Source organism: Eublepharis macularius, chromosome 2 (genome assembly GCF_028583425.1).
Source record: "Eublepharis macularius isolate TG4126 chromosome 2, MPM_Emac_v1.0, whole genome shotgun sequence".
Lineage (NCBI taxonomy): Eukaryota > Metazoa > Chordata > Lepidosauria > Squamata > Eublepharidae > Eublepharis > Eublepharis macularius.
Genome location: NC_072791.1, coordinates 131,466,406 through 131,491,088, shown reverse-complemented (window position 1 = coordinate 131,491,088; position 24,683 = coordinate 131,466,406). Strand labels below are relative to the sequence as shown.

The following is a 24,683-nucleotide window of genomic DNA, read 5'->3' as shown; positions in this document are numbered from 1 at the left end:
TTATGCTACAATAAAGTGGGTTAGTCTTAAAGGTGCTACTGGGCTCTTTACTATTTTGCTACTACAGACTAACATGGCAAACTCCTCTCGTTCTTTGTATTAAATGTATACAAATGATGCAATTACTCTGAGATTTTGGATTAGAGCGAAGTTTAAAACTAATGTAGTACCTATCTAAATAAATAAATAAATAAATAAAAGTAGACCAACAATATACGTGGGCTGAGGCTGCTGAGATCTACTCTTTTTCTTACATATAAGAAAGCACAGTCATTATGGTGTCACATACTGGCACCAATACTAACTCACAAGGCAAAATCTTGTTCATGTCTCATTAGATAATTCTAAATTGAGAGCAGGTTAGATTAAAATCATTTGCAAAATTAGTTGAAGAGCCTTGACAGTTCCTAATTTGCTTAATAGAATTAGACTTTTATAACATAACATAAACTGAGTCAAGTTTCTTTTCACAAGACAGAAATTCTGTCATATTAATACAACAACAACTGTGCTCATATACTGCTCTTCTAGACATATTAGTACCTCACCCAGAGCGGTGAACAAGTTAGTGTTATATTATCCCCGCAATACAGCTGGGGCTGAGAGAACTGGCATACCCAAGGCCACCTACTGAGCTCATGGCAGTAGTGGGACTCGAACCAGTAGAGTGCTGATTTGCAGCTAAACCACTTAACCACTGTACTACAGCAGCTAATGCAGGGACAAATAGATTTTAAAGTGTAAATTCATCATACTCATTACAGAACTCTCTGTAGTTCTGAAATTCCATCAGCCATGTACCTTGATTCACATACTACTTCCACATTCATTATGGAAAAACCCTCAGAAATTTCCAACAAAACAAGAAGGTGACTCTCCTGGTCAACATACAGAAAATTAGATTTACCTAACTGCAAGGGACAATTTTATATATCCCACATGGCTGGTCTATCTTTCACATACCCTCCTGGGTCATCAGAGATTAGCAATCACAGAATTATTTAAAACATTGAGGTTTTTTCAATTTACTCAATTTATATGCTGCCTTCCTTCAACTTGAATGCAGCCACGATGAATTAAATATCACTTTTCAGATGAAAAACCCCAATGAGATCACCAATGTGATTTTTTAATACTTAATAATTAGGAATAATTTCAGTGCCAAACATGTGAACATTTAAGAAGTATTCTATAAATAAAAGAATATGCTGCAGATCCCCCCAGAGATCTTTTTTTGTATCTTGAACTAGGGTTGCCAGGTCCCTTTAACCTCCTAGTGGGAGGGGGGAGACCTGTCTCTTACCTTCTTCTCTCCCTCTTCAGGTGGCAGTCCTATGGCTGGGCAATGATGTTATTTCCGGTGATGTCACTGCACTGGCGCAGAAGTGTGCGCGCACTTCACAGTGAGCTGATTTGGGCCTCAAATGGGCACAATTTGGCCCGTTTGGAGTCCAAATTGGCCTGTAGTGAAGCACAGGAGTGCTCTTGGGGTGGCATGATGACATCAGTGATGTCGTCATGCCCCCCCCCCCAAGAGCACACCCAGGAGGTCCATTCCCATGCCTTCCTCCCCCCCACCCCAGCCAGGTAAGTGGAGGTGGGAGGGTAGGGTGAAAGCAGGGGATCCCCGGCCCCATTGGGAGAATGGGAACCCTAACTTGAACTAAGCACATATACATAAACAAAGTATTTCACGCATACAGGAATCCAGGAAAAGCAGTGCAGCCAGACTTTTAAACAGACATTTAAGGGAGCATAGCATTGAGACACCTGCAGCAGAGTGAGATGTTAGACTGTAGGTCAGATTAGCATTTTTTCCAACGTTCCCTACATTACTAACTCCTATAAATAGAAAACTAGCACAGCAGCCAAAGGGAACTTCTCTTGTCGATATGCTAATTTTCTATCTGCAGACAAAAGTAGTATGCCTAATCTGTATCTTAAACAAAATTATGTATTTACTGCATGTATACCCCACCTTTCTTCCCAATCTGGACCCAAAGCAGCTTACATCATTCTCCTCTCCTCCATTTTATCCTCACAACAACCCTATGAGGTAGGTTAGGCTTAGAGGGTGTGACTGGCCCAAGGTTACACAGCAAGCCTCCATAGCAGAATGGGGGTCTGACACTCTAATCCGACACTCTAACCTCTACACCAGGCTGGCTCCACGCAGACAAAAGTGGTACACCTAGTCTGTATCCTTAAACAATATAATGGATTCTTCCATCTCATTCTGGTGTATATGTAGATTTAACCTTCAAGGTCTTTTCCCTCTGTTCCTAGAGGTCTCTCCTTTGTGTGTTTGAATCATCATTGCACTAGAAGGGAGAGTCACAGTATGAACAAAAGAGATAAATTATTTACACCATGACTTGAGACAACACCAACATGGACTGTATATTCTACTTGGATTAAGAAGAGTAATTGCCATGGTGCATTCTCATATCTATTTTTATTAAGAGGATTATTTTTGCCATAGATGTCGAGGGAGGGGTGGGGAAAGTTAGATAGACATTTCTTCCTTTCTGCAGGCTTTAGTTTCACACCCTCTTAAACTCCTTCATCTTAAGCCACCATTTATTGTGGTTGAGAAAACACACTTTAACCCTAAAGTTTATTTACAGCAAAGGTTTCTAGTACTCCCTTATAAATCATGGTGAAGTTGAACAAAGACCCCCAGCAATTCCTAAGCTCTGTACCAGCTTAAATGTTCATCTTGCAATTGACGCTTCAAGTTATTCCTACATCAGAAACCAATCTGTGTCCAACTACTTGCTTATTTATTGTCACTCTAGAAACATTTTGGCATTTGTTCCTGTAGCTTCTCAATCTATATTGCAGTCTTTCTTCACTTTAAATTCAAGAAATATAGAAGAATATTGGCTGTATATTTTATTATTATGGCAATTCCATTGTTTGTGTTTTTAATACATAATGTACTTGAAATTTGGAGAATTTAGTAGATCACATACTTTGACTTCTGTGAATCAGCTCTTAATTTTAAACAACGTAATTTTATGTGATTTCTAGTAAGTAACCAATAGTAAATGCATACTTCTTTAAAGTGTTCAAAGAACTTCACACGCATTGCCTGAGAGCAGAGTCACAGGTTACAAAGCGTAAGTGGCAGGCGCACACCTGAACACACATGAATCAGACCAATAGTCCATCAAGGTCAGTGTTGTCTACACAGACTGGCAGCAGTTCTCCAGAGCCTCACATTACCTACTGCCCGGTCCTTTTTAATTGGAGATGCTGGAGATTGAATTTGGGACCTTCTGCATGCAAAGCAGGGGCTCCTCAACTGAGCTACAGCCCCTCCCTCCACAGACATGGAGGATTCAATTTCCAAGGGTGCAGCATCTGGGAAGAAGTGGCTTAAGATTTGCCCCACCATACCACTTTCCTGCCCTGCGATGGCCCCAGGAGCTGTTATCTGTAGTCATTGGCACATGTAAGTTTCCTAAGCAGGAAGAACAGTGGCTTCCCGTTACCATCTCAGGATGGAAAAATGGTGAGGGAGGAAGCTAATGCCCCCTCTCCCCAAGTGGCATGGTCCTGATCTAAGTCAGGCCTCTACATGCTTGGGAATTAAGGGCCCAGTACAGAATACCAAAATGCACTTTTGTTCCAAAGCCTTCAAGGCAGCCACAAGGACTTTGTAATGTGCAAATAGATCTCAGTAATCATTCACAGCCACCCCTCTGTAAGGCAAGTCAGAATTATACCCATATTGTAGAAGGGACTCTACAAGCCACCTAGTGAGTTCATTTCAGAGGAGAGATTGGGAACTTCTTGGTTCACTCACTACACAACATCTATAGATTTATTCTTGTGTTTAACAAATAAATGGTTTCATTTCCAGTACTTTGCTCCTATACAAGTCTATCATATTTGTATCCTACAAGGAGTCCTCCTGCATTTTAACCTCTCAAAAACTACGTGAGGTCAGTTCAGCTGAGAGAAAGAAAGACTGGGGCCACTGATCACTCAGTGATCCTCACGGTAGAGTGTGATTCAAACTAGTCTTCCCAGTCCTAGTTTGACATACTAACTGCTAAACCACATCATCTCTATGCCATATCACCTCATTTAATTTTTTTTAATGTTAACACACTGCATCAATATTTTTGCCATGCTTCTCTGTAGCTGATCCCTTTTTTAAAAAAATAAACAGTAGTTTGTATCAAGACTGCATCAAGCACTTCCCATTTCTCAGCTTTCAGATGAAGGCTAGTGAAAAGAAGAAAGCCACAAGGAATGCTGCCAGAACATATTAATGTCAACTGTACTATCGAGAGCTGCTAAGCTGAGTGATGAGATTCTCAGCTTTGCTCATTTTGTCTATTATGTCTCCATAGAGACCATTTTAGTTTTGTTTACAAGTCTGCATTGTGAAAGAGAAAAGAAGTATGCAGCTGGCCTCTTCCAGTAAGGGCAAGTAAATAATGTACTCATTCTCTGCTGGAGCACAGCCTCCTGGACATTAAGAACTGAGTCAGGAGAATATGTTGCCTCAGCAGTTCATTTAGTCAGATCATCTCCATATCAACATGGTCTACTAGATGCTCTTATTTTCCCCCTCACTTTTATATTTCTGAACAGCAAAATGTAGATTAAAGTCTCATTGTGCCATGAAGATTGTAGAAATAAGATAAAGTAAATGGATCACTGTGTATACAGACTGAGAAAATATGGGTTCCAAAACCTATTGGATAAAATGAGTTAACCCCTTGTGCCTGGCCATGTAATTCTTGGAGGAAAGTTGGAATAAACACATTTTTTTCCAGAACTAGTAAGTCATCTATGAAATTACTACCCCAAGCCAGAACCATTCATTTGTATGTAAAAGTATACTAAATAAAACAGAGTTGCACTTACTGTAACTGCTGTTCATTGACGTTTTCTTCACATTCCCACATAGGACTGCGCATGCGCACGGCCTGCCAATTGGTGAGGTTATAAAGCTAAAGTACACTAGGGGGTGCATGTCTCTTCAGTGCACATGCACAGTGTTTCCTGCTGAGCACGCCACTGGGAGATGGAACCCACTCACCCACAGTTTCTCCTGAGTTGCCGGCCTACCAGGTAAGTATTGAAGAGGCACAGTGGGGCAGGAGGAAGGGTATGTGTGCCTGCACAGAAGACGTCAATGAACAATAGTTATGGTTAAGTGCAACTCTGTTTTCATTGTCTGTCTTCTGTGCAGTCCCACATGGGAGACTCAAGCTTCTTATCCTGGAGATGGGTGTGCTCTTTATTGAAAGAGTGAATGGAGTACAGCCTGTCCAACTGCTGATTGTCTCCTCTCCATCATATCCAGGCCTTAGTGCTTCATGAACATGTCTGAAGAGGACCAAGTCGCTGCATTACCGATGTCACGCAGAAGCACTCCTCTCATCAGTGCTGCTGACAAAGCCTGGGATCTTGTAGAGTGTGCCTTCACCTCTAAGGGCACAAGGTAAGTGTAGCATGTTTTGATGGCTAGTGTTACCCATCTCACTACGAATTGTGCTGTAGCCACTTTTCCTTTCTGTTTGTCTTTTCTAAAGGCTGCCATACAATCTAAATTGAATAATATTGCTCTGCGTAAATCAAGTATATGTAGAGCTCTTTTTGAATTTGTGGAAGGTATGGGAAAAAACACCGGTAAAACTATGTGTCTTGGGATAAATGAAATTGACTCACAACCTTGGGTCTAAAATTGAGACAGGGTCTCAGTACCACTTTACCTTGATGTACCTTAAGAAAGGCAAAGTTGGACCTGAGAGCCGCCCATTCACTCACCCATCTTGTGGAAGTAATGGCTACTAGAAAGGAAACTTTTAGAGATAAGTATTTCAAGGTACAACTAGCCAGTGGCTCAAAAGGTGGTAGCATAAGTCTGGCCAGTACTAATTGTAAGGACCACTGAGGCACAATTTCTTTGACTGGTGGGAACAAGTTCTATAGGCCTCTAAGAAATGATTTTGAAATGTTATGTGAAAAAAAAGTTTTCGCATTGATCCTAGGATTGAAGGCTGATATGTCAGTTAAATAAACCTTAACTGATGAATTAGAAAGTCCTTAGTCTTTGAGTGCTAGGAGAAATTCTAATACATTTGATAATTGACAGTCAAATGGGTCTAATCCTTTTTGTTTGGCCCACATACTAAATTTTCCCATTTGAAGGTATAAGATTTTCTAGTGTTTTCTCTTCTAGAATTAAGGCCGACTTCTGCTGCTTTATTTGAGTTTTCCTGTCCTATTATGTGCCAAGCTTTCAGCTTCAGTCTGGGTAAGTCATGATACCATACCCCTTTGTCACTGAGAAGGTCTGGTTCTGATCCGAATTAAAACAGTGAGCCCTTGGACAGGTGCATCACAAGTTGGAACCAGGGTTGTCTAGGCCAGTATGGTGTTACTATAATTATATTTAGCTTGTCTCTCTGTATTTTGCTGATTGTCCTGGCAATCAGGGGACTAGGGGGAAAGGCATAGAAGAAGTGTCCTTTCCAGGTTAATTGGAATGCATCCCCTAATGAATTCTGACCTATGCCTCCTCTTGAGCAAAACCTTGGTGCTTTCTGGTTCCCTTATTTCACAAACAGGTCTATATCTTGGTATCCCTTCTCCCAGAACATGTGTTCTAAGTATGTGGTTTTTAGGGACCACTCATGATTCTGTTCATTGAGTCTGCTTAATTTGTCTGCTACTACATTTGTAGTGTCTGGTATGTGTACAGCCTGTAAAGTGGAATCTCATTCCAAGGCCCATTCCCAAATAAGTACTGCCTCTTCACATAGCACTTTGGAGGTGGTACCCCCTTGAATGTTCAGATAGAACATACTGGTACAATTGTCGGTCAGCACCCGGACCCTCTTCTGTTTTACAATATCTGCAAATGCAATAAGGGCATAATGAATGGCTCTCAATTCAAGGACATTAATGTGTAATTCCTTTTCATGTCTCAGCCACTTTCTATGAATGTTGAATGAGCCACAGTGGGCACCCCAACCTGATGTTGAAGCATCTGTGGATACAGTCACCTCTACTTGTGATGACCCAATCTCTATACCTGCTAAGAGGTGGTCATCCTCCTCCTCTGTTGCACCAATATAGGTAAAAGCACATGACAATAATCAATACTGAGCGATACTAGGCCAAGCACTTGTATTCTAGATGAATATTCAGACTTTGCATGAACTGTCTGTGTGGTTTTTTCTGTGTTAGGTAATTCTAACAGGTGTGCTTTAATCTTTTGACAGTTAATTAAAATAGTGGACTCTATCGAGATTAATGTTCCTCTATCAGAGATTCAACCAATGGTGATCTCTCAACTTAACTTTTTCTGACACTTCTCAGAGATTTATAGTTTTGTTTTGTAAGTCTGAGTATAACGTAATTTTTTACTAATTGGAAGGTTGTACAATAGAAACTATGAATATTCAATGAAGCATCAGACCAATCATCGTTTGTTTGTGGTACCATGTGAATAGACCCTAAATATTTGCATATGCTGATGTATAAAATTGCAAACGCAGATAGAATGGCAGAGCTCTGATGGAAGAAATCTCTTGAGAGAATTTAGGTGAGAACTTATTTTTACCTATGCATTTCATAGAAACTTTGATTATGTTAAACTTGGAATTTATTAAGAAATGTTAGCAAACTTATTTCTTATTGCCTTTCTGTGTTCTGTTTTTATAGGATTTATATTAATAACCATTTATATTTTGATTACTTGCTTCATTAAAAAACTAGGATGTATTTTCAATAAAGTGAAATAAACTCTAGACAGGTGTCTGTGTGTTTGATAAAGAGTTGCAAAGCAAGATTGAACCCTATATAAATAAATGTACTGATAAACAGGTGGTTCAAAGAACTTATCTGTTTGACAGGTCTGAGAACTAATTGCTGAAAGCTTTCCAGGAGAAAGATACATCTTTCTTTTGGCTAGTAGAAGCTTAGTTTCAGACACGGGCAAAAGCTCGTTACACCTCCACCATTCTTTGTGTTTTGAAGTCATGGACAGATAAGAACCACAGCTGTAACTTGTGCGTATGTAGTCTAGCTGTTGGTGTAATCGCTGTAGTAGCAGCCGAAGACTCTGTGAAGGAGACACCCAAGTTCTCCCTCCGTCCTCCCCCCCCCCCGGCGTCCACTTCCTCCTTGGGCACCTGGCGTCTGCCCGCCTCCCTCTGGGGAGGGGGAGTGAAACATGACCTCGGTAGTAGCCGCTGTAAGTCCTAACAGGATTTGAACGGTCAGGGCTGATTGAAATCTGCAATGGGTGACTTGTCTCACCAGATTCTTAATTCTGTTTGCTCTTTCTAATAAAGGAAGCCTTTATTAGCAATGCTATCCAGAATGGCTCCTATGAACTGTGCCTTTCAAGAGGGTATAAGTGTAGATTTCTTGAAGTTAACTACTAGACCCAACCAGACCCATATGTTGTTCTTGCTTGATGAAGCTGAGATCAGCCAATCATTTAAATAGGAGTAAATTGAACATCCCTATTTCCTCAAATAGGCCATGCATTATGTAAAGACCCTAGGGGCTGTGGAAAGACCAAAGGGCAATACTTGGTATTGGAAAATTTTACCATTGCAGGTAAATCTCAAAATTTTCTATGTAAAGGATGGATCGAAATGTGGAAATACACATCTTTCAGGTCTAAGACTGCAAACCGGGCATTAAACAGAATCAGTTGCAACACCATATTAAGTGTTACCTGTCAGGGCTTGCCGCGGCTGCCGCTGGGCGTGGCACTGGGCAGTCTGCTCCTGACATCACAGGGGGGCCAGGGACTCTGCAGGACCCTGCTCTGTGGAAGGAGGGACGGTATACCTCACCCAGACTCCCTCTCAGTCCACTCGCTGGCCTGCTCAACCTGGCCTGCTTACCCTCTGTGTCCTCCATCTCCTCCTTCCAGAACTCGCCTCCACCCTTGCATCCTACTGCTCTCACTCCACATCATCACTCCTCACTCACACCCACCACCCCAGAGCTCTTCCCAGCCACCCTTTATAGGGCTTCCTGTCTCCACCCCGCCCTCCTTCCAGGCTTGTTCCCTCTCCTGACTGGGCCCAGCTGTGCGTTCCCCCAGGTGTTTCCCTCCAACCACTAATCCCTTCTGGGCTCCTTTGCCTTGCTGGCAGGGTGGGGTTGAGTGTGAGCCATCCCCAGCTGAGGGCTCCTTGGCCTTGCTCACGAGGGGCTGCCCCAGCCAGCCTCTGAGCTACTGAACTTGCCTGGCCTTGCTCACGAGGAGCTGCCTTAGCCAGCTTCCGTGCTGCCTGCTTGGCAATGCTGGGCGGGGCTACCCATCTCCTCCCCCAGAATGCCTGTGGCAGCCCCCCCTGTAGAGGCTTGGCTTCTAGCAACTCCTGAGCCAGGCTGCTGTCTTCTAGCCCTGGCGTGGCCCTGGGCTGTCTCAAGCTGCCGCAGCAGGGGTAGCTGGCTGGGCTGCCGGGATCAGCCACAGCTGCACCATGTTGGCTGGCTACTGGGCTTCTCTGGCTGAGCTGACTAGGGAAGGTGGGCCCAGCTGCGGCCCCTTGGCTGGCTGCCCAGCTCTTCCCACAGAGTGCCCTCAGCAGCTCCACCTGGAGGGGCTGGCTTCTGAGCCCCTCCTGAGTCAGGCTGCCCTCTTCAAGCTGGGGTGGATGCTGGGGCGTGGCTCTGAGTTGCTGTGGCTGCTTCTCCCCCTTTGCAGGTAAGGGCCCTGTTTGGGCTGCTGCTGGGTCCCAATTCTTCCTGCCTCTGCCCTCTCCCTTTGGTGTAGGCAGGTTTTGGCCTGGCTGCTGGCTGAGGTGGCAGGACTGCTGTCTCCTGGCTGCCTCCCCCTGCTTCCTCTTGTTGAGGCCGGGGGCTGTGCCTCAGACCCCGGACATTACCATTCTACTCTTTTGAGTGCTTATAAATGTGTTTAGTCCCCTGAGGTCCAATATGGGTCTGACACCTCCATCTTTCTTACCCACCAGGAACATTCTGGAGTAGAAACCCCATTGAGACTCGCAGGTAGGCACCTTTTGTATAGCCCCTTTGTTTTTTAATTCTGTAAATTATGTTTATAATTTGTCAGAGAAAACATTTTGGGAAAATCAGGAAGACTATGAGTTGGGTAACTGGAAAACTCAATTTTATATCCAACATTAACAACTTTTAACACCCACACATCTGAGGTAATTTTTGCCCAGGCTGCATAATATTTAGTCAGCTTGTTTCCAAAAGTGACTGACTGTTCTACATCTAGTCAGAACTGCTTCTGCTGGCCTTGGGACTTTTTATCCAGTGATGCCTGTTGACCTTGGCGAGATCTATTTATTAGATCGTCTGTGTTGGTATTACCCGTTATGATTGGGGCAGTCTATATTGGAGTAATGAGAATACATTTGATACGGCTGGTAGCACTTGCTCTTATACAACTGCTGTCGGAGGTACTGGTACTGTTGAGTAGGCTGTTGTTTGGGGGGAAGCACTCTATAGGAGTGGGCTGTCTGCCTGTCCTCCTTTTTCCGCGAGAGGTAATCTGTCTTAGAGGAGAAAAGTGTTGTCCCTTCAAATGGCAAATCCTCTATCTTGCCCTTGTCTTGAGTGGTAATGCTGTAGTGCGTAGCCAGGCATATGCCTCCTGAGCACTACAGATGATGCCATGATCCTGGCAGAAGTATTGACTGTGTTCCACCCTGCATTGATTTGTTGCTTAGAGAACTTTAGGGCTTCCTCCAATATCACCTTGACTAGTGTCTTTTGGTTGTCAAGTAGTTTCTTGATAAAGGCAGACTTGCGATTCCAAAGGAAGAGTTGATAGGCCCCCATGATAGCTGTATAATTGGCTATTTTAATGTTTAGCACTGATGAGGAGTACAGCTTTATGCCCATGGTGTCCAGTTTTCTACTTTCTTTATCTGCAGGTGCAGTGTGGAAGCCCTGTCACTGTCTTGTTTGCATTTCTTCAGTAACCAGCAACGATGGTGGCGGGTGACTGAATAAAAACGAACAGATGTCTTCCCTCATCTTGTAAATCCCTTCTTGGTGGTAGCCTGAGCAGATGCTGGTTTTTCGCAGATCAAATTGATGAGCTGAATGAATCCCTCAATAACTGGGAAGGCTACATTGGCTGTACTCCCTGAGTAAAGGTATTGCAGGATCTTGTCGTTGGGCTTTGGGTCCCCTGCTGATATTTATATATCAAGAGTCTGTGCCATTCTGATCATCTGTTCCGTATACAGATCGTAATCGACTGCTTGGGGAGACTTGTCCTGTTCTCATCACAGCCTCATCTGGCAAGGGGTCAGATGAGGGACTGGGGCTCCTTTCTCGGTCAGGCTTAGGAAGCTGGTAGGACAGGGACAATCTTGGAATTTTGTACTGCATTCTGGATCCCCTCGTCTGGTTGAAGCTTTCAAAATAAATGATATGGAGTGGGTTCTGTAAGGTTCACCCAGCCCATATCTTGACGGTGGAGTGTGTTGTGGCCAGTCCTGAGTCCATACATGAGAGCAGCATGGCTGCTTGTCGTCATGACCCTTTGTCCAGAGTAACTCTGTTGGAATTCCCCTTCCTTGGCCAAGGAGTGGTAGGAGGGAGACCTAGAGTGTAATGATGGTGTTCGAGGTCTATCAGTCACGGTGCTCTTGACACATTCTCTCCCTCTCTCCTTGTGTTTTGTTTTGCTTTTGGCCTTCTTCCTCAGGGGCTCTAGGAATTCAGAGATCCCTTGACTCACACCCTCCGGTGTTGCCTTTGACTGGCTTGTGGATCTTGGTTCCACACCCTTAGAATCTGAGGCCTTAAGATCTGATGTCTGAATAGCAGTCGGTTCCGTGCGTCTCTTCTTCGACTTTGCTGTCAGTGCCGGAGTTGGTTCTGATATTGATGGCGAAGTTAATGGTAACTGTTGAATCCAAGGGATCTCCATGAGGCTCTGGGTCTCAAGCGCTCGGTATAATTGTCAACTCCAAGATGGCTCCGGAGCTGAGGTAATTGATTGGGTCAAAGGGCATTGGATCTACATGCGGGATTTGGTCCTCGTAGTTGAAGTCTGAGTTGGTGTGGCAGCATGGTTCACGCTTCCCATAGCAGAGGGGAAAGCAATCTGGGGGATATCAGAGGTTTTCATAGCCCTTTCCCAAAGGGACGCTTTCAGCCTTGTGACTCTCTTAGCTCTGGCCTTCGGGGTAAATTTACAGCAGTGTTCACAGGCCTGAACATTGTGCTCCTCCCCTAGGCATTCTAGACAAATGGAATGCCCATCTGTCTTGGTCATTTTAGTTGCACATGTAGTGCAATGTTTAATAAAGCTTTTTCAGGCATTTCGCTCAGTTTTTAAAATTCTCTTTCTGTTCTCATCTATCAGGTGAAAGCAGAGTGGTAGCAAGAACCTCCCTGGCCGGTAACAAAGAAGGAACTGAGGGTGAGGGGTCGCTGCGTCCCAGTGGTGTGCTCGGTGGAAGATGCCGCACACGCACATTGGAGAGATGTGTGCCCTTTGGCGAACTTTAGCTTTAAAAACTCACTGATTGGCAGGCCCTGCACATGCACAGTCCCAAGTGGGACTGCACAGAAGATGGACAATGAACTAGGAGAAATTTGCCTTTTTATCAAAGTTAGAGTCAAACAAAGTGTGATGGGGCAGACATGTTGGCCTATTCATGTGCCTGCCCCACTGACATATAAAGTGAAGGAGTGGGGTAGCACTCTATTTTATAAGAAAAAAGGATGTATGGGTGTAGGGACCTGAATCATATCCTCTCAGCAGCTTACCTCCCAACATTACGCTGTGCCAGCTGTTCTACTCCCAGCCTGCCCCACTGTCTTGTAGGACAGAAAGGCTGGAAAAGGTAGAAGACTTAGCTCTTTTCACCTGCACCCCATTTTTATGTAATAATTACCACCTCTACCCCCACCCAATACATGAATGACATTGTTAGGTAGCCTGTGAGTATGGCTGTTTTAAACAGAAAATCCCACTGTGTGTATTTAAAAACAACTGATATATACTCTATATGCTAATCAGAAATAGTGAAAATGATTGAGAAATCTGAAGCAGTATCAAGAGCCTTTCCAAATAGCAAGGAAACCCACAGATATTTATTAGTGATACAGTTAACTACTAACTTCAGCCAGGCTAGAAAAGCAATTGCCTATATCCCTGTGTGAGCCATGGGTGCAGTATATAAGTATACATCACTGGCCAGAAGAGATATTACATGCACTATACAAGAGGTGCTCATGACATTCATGCAGCCTTAACCCATACAGCAATTGCAACTGCAACAGAAATATGATTTCCCCTCACCTAATTAGCAACACTTTGAATGAAAAAAAAATTACAATTTTTAAGTTTAGACTTGTCCTCTCCCCACTCCAAGTCTGACATCCAGTTTGAAAAAGTCACCAGCATCTTGCAGAAATGACTGCACTGGCATAGTGTATTCTAAGTGCTGCCAAGTTTCTAAAATTTTGTCAGAATTCATTATAGTTTTCACACACCAAAACAATTTCCACAGGAAAAAAGGGAAAGCAGTGAACCCTTTTTAAAGAAAATACTAAATATTTAGGATAATTTATTTGAGTTTCTTTGGCACTTACCAAGTACTATCTGCAATCTTGGATACATGCCAGTGAAACGAACAGTAGCCAATTGGTATGACAAAATTATTTAGATGCCAAATAAACAATCATTCCATAAGTGAAGCAACATTCTTGTGTGCAATTTAGTCTCCTTTTACAATGATCAAATGAAACCACCCCAAAGCAACAACTTCAGCATTCCTGAAACCTCAAAAGCTTGCCTTCACCCTATGCAGGAAGTCCCAAATTATTGTTCTCTTGATTCATACTGTCAAAAATTTGATCAATATTTCTTCCACCTGCAGAATATGAGATATGCTTCTACAAAGGGAATTCTGCTAAATATTCCCTTTCGCAGATTTTTTCCTCTTTAATTTTAATACTGTGTTCTTCCAGAATTATATTGCAGAAAGCTGCCAATAGCATTTTACTTGTTATTATGATCCTAATTTCTTCTTCAAGGATACTTAATACAAACTGTTAAGTTCAGTATTAACTTACCTTCACAGCCCAAATTGACTGGTCCAGAGGATGAAAAAGCTTGAAACAGAAGCCATCTTTTTTGGAGGGTCTCTCAATTAGCTCACAAGAATGAAGCAAGATGGTTCCCACCCACTGCCCAATCTTTGGTGTTTTATAGATCAGCAGCACTCCAGGTTTTAGTACACACCACAACTTGGTCCAGCTTTTCAAAGTCCCACGAATCTTAGAAACAAGAATAAGAAAGCATTTTATCCAGTTCTAAAAAACAGAAAGATGCTCCTACCCAGTGAAACCATAACACCATTCTTACAAACAGAATCATAGCAGTGGCCCAATTTGGGCTCAAATAGGCCCAATTCAGGCTGGATCAGGCTGGATCAGGCCTGTGCCTCCCCCGCCAGCCAGGTAAGTGGAGGTGGGAGGTGGAGGGTGGGAGCGGGGGATCCCCTGCCCCCAGCGGGTGACTGGCAACCCTAATTAAGCACAAGGAAAAAAATGACTCAAAATCTGTTTCCAGAACAAGTTTGGGGTAAAAGTCGTGTCAGAAGAACTGGAAAGAACCTTGGAGGAAACCTATGTGAAAACCCAAGGCAAAAAAACCTCCACAAGCAGAAATCAAGGATAAACCAAAGCTGTATGGGACCAGAACCAATGAAAAAAACCTGTCTTTATCAATAATCTCTGCAGCATAGTATACTATGCTATCTATGCTTATATCAAGATCTATGCATAACAATGTTCCAAGTTTCCCTTGGCTCCTAATCCACTTTGCCAAGCATGTCTCATAGTTTTTTTAAAATAACTTCAGTCTTCAAGTTTTTTTATTTCCATTCACAACTACTTTTAAGTAGCAAGCAACCCTATGGAAGAAGACTGTTGATGAATATAAATCCCTAAAAACCGCTGAGTTTTCTTCCCATGTATTCTTAAAAAGACATTTTGCACTAAATCACCTTCAGCCAATCAGCCATAATGACCACACTGGGATCTTTCAAAGCACTGAAGAGTTGCTTGGTGGCTCTTTTCTTCTCCTGCCTATAATTTTTCTTTTGTACCTGTTGGATATAAACAGAAATTATGATCCTTTTTCTACTATATTGACAAAAAGAGGAAGAAAAATTGGGATGCAAAGATAAGGAGATACAATTCATTAGAAAACCAACATAAAATTGTAGGAAATTCATTAGACACACAGCCGAAACAGCAGAAACTGCAGATGGGATTAACAATCAAAGTATTACTTTAAGCCAGTGTTCTTCCTCACAGTAGTTCCTCAGCTACTTGGACTCAGTCTTTTGAGATGTGCAATTTCAATTCTATTTAATGAAAAGGTTGTTCTAGAAATGTGCAACATGGCAACATGTTCGCTCATCTCCAGGGTCAGCAGCTCACCAAGTTGTACCAAATTTTAACTTATTTCTGTATTGAATACCCTTGCCCTGGTGTCAGCACTCTTGAAACTGAGGTTAAGGAGGGGGTTCAAAATCAGTCTGTGGTGCAAGTAAAAATTCTGTGATTGGGGGACAGGATTTAAAAACTACATCATGCATACATATGCCTAGAAGGACGCTCACATATTTAGCTACAGATAAAGAACCTTGGCTCACTGGCAGAACTCATGCTTTGCACCCAGAAGATCCCATGCTCACTCTCTGGTATAGCAATTTAAAAGGATCTCCAATAACAGACATGGTTTAGAATTACTTTCCACTGCACAAGATTTTGGAGAGGTGCTTCCAACTAGAGCAGATAATATGAACTAGATGGAAAGCAGTCTGACTCACAATAAGGCACAGCCACAGGTTAATAGTTTTTGCTTGATCCTGCGGTATCTAAAAGTTGACAGTATTTAGGATCGTGTGCAGGGCCGGTGCCAGAGTTTCTGGAACCTGAGGCTGGGGGCAGCTTCAGGGCTGTTGCCGCCCCCACGCGTGCTCACAAAGCACGCGCACACCTGGTCTGCATGATGACATCACTGAGTGTGACGTCATCACGCAGCATGCCGCTGCGAGCCGGCCCCATTGGCGCGGAAGGCAGCTGGGACAGTGCGCGGGTGGCCTCCCAGCCCTCCCGCACAGTTGCCCTGCGCCACCCCGGCCGCCTGCTGTGCCTGGCCCGCAGCTGTGTGCAGGCAGCAGCAGCAGCATGGGGCAACTGAGCAGGATGGCTGGGAAACTGCCCGCTCAGACTGCCCCGCGCTGCCACCGCCAGCATGGCACTCCCTCCCAGGTACAGCAGCTGCGGCCAGGCACGGCAGGCGGCCGGGGCAGTGGGTGGGCGGCTTCCTAGCCCTCCTGCTCAGCCACCAGCACTGCTACCACCAGCTCCACGGCACGCACCCCCACCCGTGATTCCCCCTCCAGCGCCTCAGCGCTTGAGGCAGGTGCTGGACCCGCCTCCATGGACACGCATGGCCCTGATCGTGTGAATAAATGACGTTGTTCTAGGAATTTTGCAGCAGAGTTCTAAATGAATTTAAGCCTATTCTTACATGATATGAGTACACTACTTGGCACACAATGCAATCTTCATGAAAAATCATCTAAACTTGTATGTGCATATATGTATGGTAGTGCTGTTTGCTGAAGGCAACCTGAGATCAAGAAGTAATTATTCCCCCCAACCCCCACTGGATTGCATAGCAAACTCCATGAAAGAACTACCATTCTTTGCAGCATGCATCATTTGCTTCAACTTGCTTGCTGATGTGGAGCAATTTGCCCCGAGAGACTTCGTGCAGTACACCTGCTCAGTATTTATTGCACGCCGTCACTGCAAATGGATTCTTAAGCTGTCGGGCGGAAAACTTAATGAGTAAGCTATGATTCATTTTAAAGCTGTTGCACTTGCTATTCTTACTCATGAAAGTACTGGGCTCATTCAGTATATTTGCAATTTTTATCATATTAAGGAAAATTGGAACATTTGTGACAACTACATATTACTTAATTTATTTAGATGCACTTGTATGTCTCATCTTGATTTGGGGGGGGAGACATCTTATAGGAAATAGTATAGGAAAAGAAACACAAGGAAAAAAAGAATAATTTCTTCTCCACGTTCCCCCATCATCCAACATAAAAATAGAACACAAACTCTTTGGCTACAAGTTCTGAAAGCCTGCTTCATTCACACATTGTGGTTTTGTGACATCAGCACCAACTATGAATCTCCACATGTACCTTCATTGTTTTTAATTGAGTAATATTTGCATGAGCCACAGCAAAGTTCCTGGAATTTCACTGGCAAGCAAATGCCCAATTATTTAAATAGGGTAATGCTTTGAAAAAGGCAGCTTTAACATAATACAGGTTTTAAAAAGGGACGTGTATCCCCCAAACTACTGACAACTACAGTGTGCTTTGCCTGGACAGCGTAATGTTAAAAAAACCCTCAAGTGATGCTATTGACCAGAATCAGCTTTAGGTTTGGAAGGGATCACTGGACCCCTCCTCCCATAATTATGGATGGGCTAGAGTGTGTGTGTGCGTGCAAGTACGCGTGTGCGTACACACACACACACGCACGCACACACTAGTGGCCAAAATTGTGGAAACCTTTTGGAAAAGTGTATTTTTGAGGTTTGATGGCTCATAACACCACTTTTTTTTGGAGTAATACCATAAAATTATATATCAATGGAAACATTAATTTAGAATGTAATGCAATAACTTTTATGAAAGAAATGTTTTCAGAACAGTAGTTATAAAGAATAAAATTGAAACACATAGAAAAAATGAGTTATACAACAATTCTCACCATGTCAGTTAATACTTAGTTGGGTAACCTTTTGCTTTAATTACTGCCTTACAACGCCTTCCCATGGAGTGAACCAAGTTTTTTAGTTCTGCAGCTGTTATAATGTGAAACCACGATTGAGTTATTGCTTCTATTAATTGTGTTTTATTGCTGGGTTGCTTCTCACTAACCAGTTTCTTTAGTTGGCTCCACAGATTTTCAATGGGGTTAAGGTCTGGGCTATTCCCAGGCCATTCCAACAGTGGAATATGATTATCTTGAAACCACTTTTTGCACACAGCAGCAACATGACATGGAGGTGAATCTTGTTGAAATATAAATGCTTCATTATCTTGGAAAAGATCATGTGTGGAAGGCTTCAGTCTGGGCTTAAGTATTTCATTTATGTATTTTGGGGCATTTATATTGCCATTTATCACGCAAATTCTGCCCACACCTTTTGATGTCATACAACCCCATATCATAACACTAACTGGGTGTTTCACGGTAGGTGTAATGCAATCAGGATGCAAATCTTCTCCGATTCTTCTTCTCACGTATTTTATGCCATCACTACCAAACAGAGAGATTTTGGTCTCATTGCTCCAAATAACACTGTCCCATTGTTCCGCTGTCCAGTTAACATGGGTTTTAGCCCAGTTTAATCTTTTCAACCTTTGTTTGAGAGATAATGGTTTTTTTCCATGGAATTCTAGCATTAAGACCAAATTTCTCCAGTCTGCACCAAACAGTCCTTGCACTCAACTTCACATTAAATTGTGCCATTTCGTTCTGTATACACCCTGATGATTTTCTTCTGTCACCTAGGCTCAGTCTCTCAATTCTTCTATCATCCCTTGCTTGTGTGCACCTTTTCCTGCCTTTACCAGTCTGGTTTTGTAGTGACTGAGTTGCCTTATACCTCTTCAAAAATTTAGAAATGCCACCTTTGGTTAAGTTTCCACCAATTTTTCTTCTAATTTTTTCATAACTGTAGCCTTGTTCACTTAATAGTACTATTTTACATCACTTTCTGGGTGACCAGTCAACTCTTTGTGCCATTTCTTTAATTGTATTATGTTGAATGGCTACTGTCAGTCTACAGAAAACAGGATATGTGGAATCTGACTTCCCCCCTTGCAGCAAGAAATCCAAGTTCTCTTGAGTCAATGTTTTTTATTGATAAAGCAAATTATAGCATATATATGTCCATAGAATATACAGAAGCAATAATAGCGTCTGGCTGTAAACAGAGCACTTGTTGAGAATGACATAAGGAATGCTTGCTACACAGTTCCAGCCCTTCCCCGCAAGCCCTCCACCCTCAGTGCCCAACCAGCTGGGCATAGTCTGTAGGAGCAGAGGAAGGAACCGTCCCAAGGCCGCTGTGGCAAGCCATCCGAGATAAGCGTGCTGTCTTCCCAGGAGCTGGATGGCCTGTGAAAAGAATCTACACACAAACACATAGGTTGATTGCAAAACTAGTGAAGATGGAGGGACTGTGGGCAACAGACCTGACAGCTACATTCAAATGAAGGAAAGCTACTTCATAATAACCTAAGCAAGTTGTGCTTCCTTTTCCTGGTTATTTGGCTATAACATTTGAGAGAATACAGATAATTGAACAAACTTTGTTGCATTTCATTCTTGATTAAATTATCTTTCCATTGATATATAATTGTATGGTATTAATCCAAAAATAAATTGTGTGTGTGCGCGCGCGCGCGCACGCGCGTGCGTGTGTGAACACCCTACTTGCAACAGAGGCTGCCCCATGATCAAGAGTGCTCTTTTTACACAGTTTGTATGTGCTAAGTGCTGTGCCCGCATCAGGTGAGGCTAGAATCCTCAGTTCTCTTTCTAGTTGGAAGGTTCTTCTGGAAAATGTTGCAGAAGAGCTGTCATTCACACAGAATATGCAAAATAAAACAGAAATCCGTGTCCACTTAGAGATGAACAAAATTTATCCCAATGTAAACTTTTAAGTCAGAACACATCTCCATAGATACAATAAAAACAGTGTATAAACAAATATGTTTATGAATTTAAAACACAAACCACTCCACAGGGAAAGAAAGCGTGCCAAAACTGTGGAGAGACATGGCACGTGGAGATGGGAAATCCAGGGCAGTCTTAGCCATGGGGTATCCAGAGCAGTTGCCCTGGACCCTGCACTGGGAGAGCATGCTGGAAGTCCCCAACACCCTGCAGCTAGTTACTCCAGCAACTGCCTGAGGCCCCTGCTGTTGATCTCCCGTGTGCATGACGCTCCAGTGGCATGAGGAGGGAGAGCAACCAACCCAGCTGATCCGCCCTTCTTCAGTGATTCTGGGGCCCCATTCTTGAGTTCTGCCCAGTGCCCCAGAATTAAGGCTCTGGAGATATCATTTCAAATCCTTCATGGATTCTCAGAGAAAAGAAACACAAATGTTGCCTATCATGTAGACAAACTGCACATACCTTCAAAGTCTCTTTCTTGTTGTTTTTGCCAATAGGTGATACACATTCTTTATCAGACCCATTGCAGAACTTGTATTCAATCTATAAAGAAAGACATCTGAATGAACTAAGCCTTCAACATAAACTTGCAACTATCATCTTTTTAGAAAAAATACAAAAAGGAAAACAAGAGTGCTCAGTAAGAAATATCTGGTGACTTCAAAAGAACCCTAAATAAAAATGAATATCACGCTTACACTTTTTTCCTCACTCAGATTTTTTTGCTGCAAGGCAAGCAGCAGATGACAGGAGCCAGGGCCAGAAGGACAGGAGAAGCTACGTAGGTTTATCACCAACTTCATTAAAGAAATTAGTGGCACTGTGCAGGTCTCTGGGCCGTAACCTCATAACACCACCCAGAGGTATGAATGTTGGTGGAACCCCAATACTGTCCCATCAGCTAAGAAATGCAATTATTATAAGAGATGAACATAAACATACTCTATTGTGTGATGTTTTTATGCTGACAAGATTGGGAGAGAGGATGGAATTTCATGCACAAACTTTTTAAAAAGTGCTGTGTGACAGTTTTCAAAATCTTGAACATAGGCATTATCACAGTTTCAAGCAGACTGACAGAGACAAAAGGATGGCAAAGAATCTTCTCTTGCTGAGTTCAACCATTGAGCTTCCATGAGTCTGAAGCTTAACACTTAAACATGCATTTCATTTAAAATAATACCAAATGGACAAAGACTCACCTGTGTGAATGAACCTTTCATAAACCTGTTATAACAAACCCAAACCAGCTTAGGATCTGGTCCAATAGAACAGCTCTTTGTAAGCTGCCATTTGAAAACTGGAAGTGCATATTATGGTATCTTTATCCCACCCTTCCTTTAATGAAAATGTTCTTAGCCAGCTGAGACCCAAAAGGTAAGCTTCATAACAGAGTGGGGGCTTGAGCCTTAGTCTCATAGTCTGAGATTTCACATCATTTATGCTTGCTACCTTCTGTCTGGATTGGGTCTACCTGGTTAATTCATAATTGCCTGCTGTATCACAATGCAAACTAGGAGGTAAAGGGAAATCCAGGCCAGATAATAGTCTACTTTTGAAGAAAGCCAGTCTAATAAAATAAAACCTTCAAATGCCAGTGCACACACCATTTGTGTATGGAGGACATTGGGATAAAATATCAAAAGAAATTCTTGCTTTGGCAATAGTAAATATCCCTAGAATGCTTGGACACTAAATACAGTACTCACAGAACACAAAGAACATTTTGTTCCTAAATCAAACCCACCTGGACTGACCTACTCTGTGTCTTATTCTTCCTGCCAACTGAGTCTGGTTTGGACTTCTTTGACTCCTAGCTACAGAGCAAGCCACTTTTAAATGTAACCAGAACTGGGGCCAATTTGTTCCACTAGTAAATAGGGCTATAATCAATTTGTGATGCCAGTTCAAAGACCTAGACACTTATACTATATGCCAGTCAGGGCTTTTTTTTAGTGGGAACGCAGTGGAATGGAGTTCCAGCACCTCATGAAAATAATCACGTCTGGTGGCCCCACCCCCTGATACTGTTTCCTCCTATGCGCAGCCCAAGGCATCCAGCTCTTTAGCTTTGGGCAAAGAGCAACACTTTCCTTGCCACTTGCAAATGGCAAGAAAAGTGTTGCTTTCAAAGCCCACCACTTTTCAGCTGATGGGAGGAGGATCCCCCATCAGCTGAAAAAAAGCTGCAGGCCTTGAAAGCAGCAACACTGCTTCTAAACGGCCGCTTGCTTTTTTCAGCTGAGGGGAGGGGGAGGAGGGACCCCCACCCAGCTGAAAAAAGCAGCGGGACATTTTAAAGCAGCAACACTTTTCTTGCCTCGCAGGAAAAGTGTTGCTGTTTTCAAAGCCGGCAGGGGTTCTTTTAGGTGACAGGATGGGGGATTCCCCTCCCATCAGCTGAAAAAAAACATTTTAAAATGCCAGCAGCTTTTTTAGCTGGGGGGAGAGGGAGGAGGGACCTCCTCCTCCTCCTCCCTCAGCTGAAAAAAGCAGTGGGGCATTTGAAAGCAGCAATACTTTTCTTCCATGTGTTTCTCCCTCATTTCCCTCGAGAGTTCCACCACCTCTTTTTCCAGAAAAAAAGCCCTGATGCCTGTTGATACTGTTGACTGAACCAGCTCCTCAGACTTACTCTGGGAACACTGACTGACTGTAGATGTTATATTACCTCAGATGTTGCTTTTCTTCTCAAATACATTTTCCCTCATTATCAATGAGTTCTTTGATATGACATTATGAATGACTAGGAGAAAGTGATCAACATACTTGGTGGTATCTACTGCTATGAAAAGGGACTGAAGTATATAAATATATGACATCTTTCTTTTGCCTCAAATCAGAGATGCGATTCCAGTGTCCTTGGCAAGGTCAGAAATAACCAAAAAGCTTAAATCATTTCAGAAGGCGTGAAGTGGGATTGTCACTTCAGTACCTTTCCCAAAATAGGTTTCCACTTCGTTACTTGACATTAGAAAGCTAGTTTTCTCAGTCGGGACATAAAAACCAACTTCTAGGAAGGGAACAGTAAACCCAAAGCCTGTACTGTGCTGTAACTACAAAGTCAGCTGTACTGCAAATACATCTCCATTGCTACCTTTCACTTTTTATTAGTACAGAATTCACTGGGATCCTTGCTTACATCTTCATGCATCCCTCCCCAGGTGTCCTTATTTCCAGTTATATTTCTCCTTGTGACCTTCATGCACCTATCTTCATCAGCCTCAGCTGCATGAAAGATTCCCAAACTCTTATGGAAATCTGCTCCCTTATCTATTTGCCCGATGTCTAAGGAGCTCACAGAGGCAAACATGATTCTCTTCTCTCAACTTTAATATTACAAAAAACTGATTAAGTAGGTTAGGCCAACTTATGGCAACCCATGGGGTTTTCAAGGCAAGAGATGAGCAAAGGTGGTTTGCCATTGCCTTCCCCTGCAGAGCATCCTCAGTCTTCCTTGCTAGTCTCCCATCCAAGTACCGAGTGAGGGCTACCCTGCATAGCTTCTGAGCTCTGATGAGACTGAGCTAGTCTGGGTTATTAGGGATGCTCTCTTACCCTTAATCATATAAAATTAAGATAGGGTCACATCCTAGTATTCAGGCCTTTTCCAGATTACTTCTGTCTGTGGCTTGTAGTTGCTGTCTGGACAAGCTGTCTTCTACCCACACATTCAGTGAAGTCACAGTTCCTATGCAAACCATCTGATTTTAAAATTTTATTTACATAAGAATACTCTCTTGCAATACATTAAAATGAGTAAATGAGAACCACCAGAGGCTCCTCTTCATGTATCTTCAGTTGGTATATTTTTATTAACATTAAGTTATTTTTACATGGGTGAGATTTATAGCACATTAATAATCTGTTGGATGTTTGTAATTCTATAATTTGGACAGCTGAAACAATATCCAGGGTTGCCAACTGGCAAAAAAGAGTGGCTTGGCCTTTTACTATGGCTTTAATAGCTATTTGATTTGCAGAAGTCAACACTGACACTTTTCACTGCCTGGAGCAAGCATTCTCTCCTGCTGATATCTGCAGATGAAGCTGCTGTAAAAGGCATATGAGGAGGAATCTGATTTCCTCCATAGTCAATGGGTTCAGATGATGCAGCATGCCCAAACTATAGTTTGGGAACATGGGCCACTATGTGTTCCTTCTTCCATTTATGAATGTCCGGTCCCTCCTCCACTTCCCCATGATATCTGAACTGGACAAGCTATATGTACAGCAGGATATGAGTCAGACATGAAGAAGGGAACTCTGACTCTCGAAAGCTTACACTCTGAAAATCTTGTTGGTCTCTAAGGTGTTACTGGACTCATATCCTGTAGTTCTACAGCAGACAAGCATGGCTACTCATCTTAAGTAAACTATAGTTGAATACAGATGGCCTTAGGGTTTCCTAGTCTCCCAGCCTCTGCCCCCTGCCACTACTTACCTGGCTGGAAGGGGGGAAAGGTGCAGGAAAGAGCCCAGGATCTCTGGGGCGCCCTCCCATGTGCTCCAGAGCCTTTATTGTCACGCTAGGAATGACATAATTTCCAGCACGATAATGAAGATAAGGCCCAAAGCCCCCATGTCCTCCCATGACCTCCGGTTTGGACCTGGGGGACCTGGCAACTCTAGATGGCCACCTTACTATGCGGCTGCCCGGCCATTTATATTGCAAGCAGGGGCCACACAATGAAGCTGATGGACAGTAGATTCAGGATAGATAAAAGGAAATACTTCTTTACTCAATGAATAAATTGTGGGATTCTCTGTCAATGGACATACCGATAGCCATACCTTTAAAAGGGAGTTAGACAGATTCATGGAGGATAGATCTATCAATGACTACTAGCAATGGTGACTAAAGGGAACATTCACATGCAGAGGCAGTAAACCTAACTATG

The 24,683-nt window shown here is 43.0% G+C and overlaps 1 protein-coding gene across 1 annotated transcript in view; it reads right to left on the bottom strand.

The window, feature by feature from the left end:
- Positions 1-24,683, bottom strand: part of OSBPL5 (oxysterol binding protein like 5) — a 173,134-nt gene that overhangs the window by 54,570 nt on the left and 93,881 nt on the right. The window contains exons 4-6 of the mRNA XM_054972130.1: positions 20,245-20,325; positions 15,000-15,101; positions 14,065-14,268 (exon numbers count right to left, since the gene is read on the bottom strand). Of these exons, the coding sequence (XP_054828105.1) occupies positions 14,065-14,268; positions 15,000-15,101; positions 20,245-20,325 (387 nt within the window). The remainder of the gene's footprint in view (positions 1-14,064; positions 14,269-14,999; positions 15,102-20,244; positions 20,326-24,683) is intronic.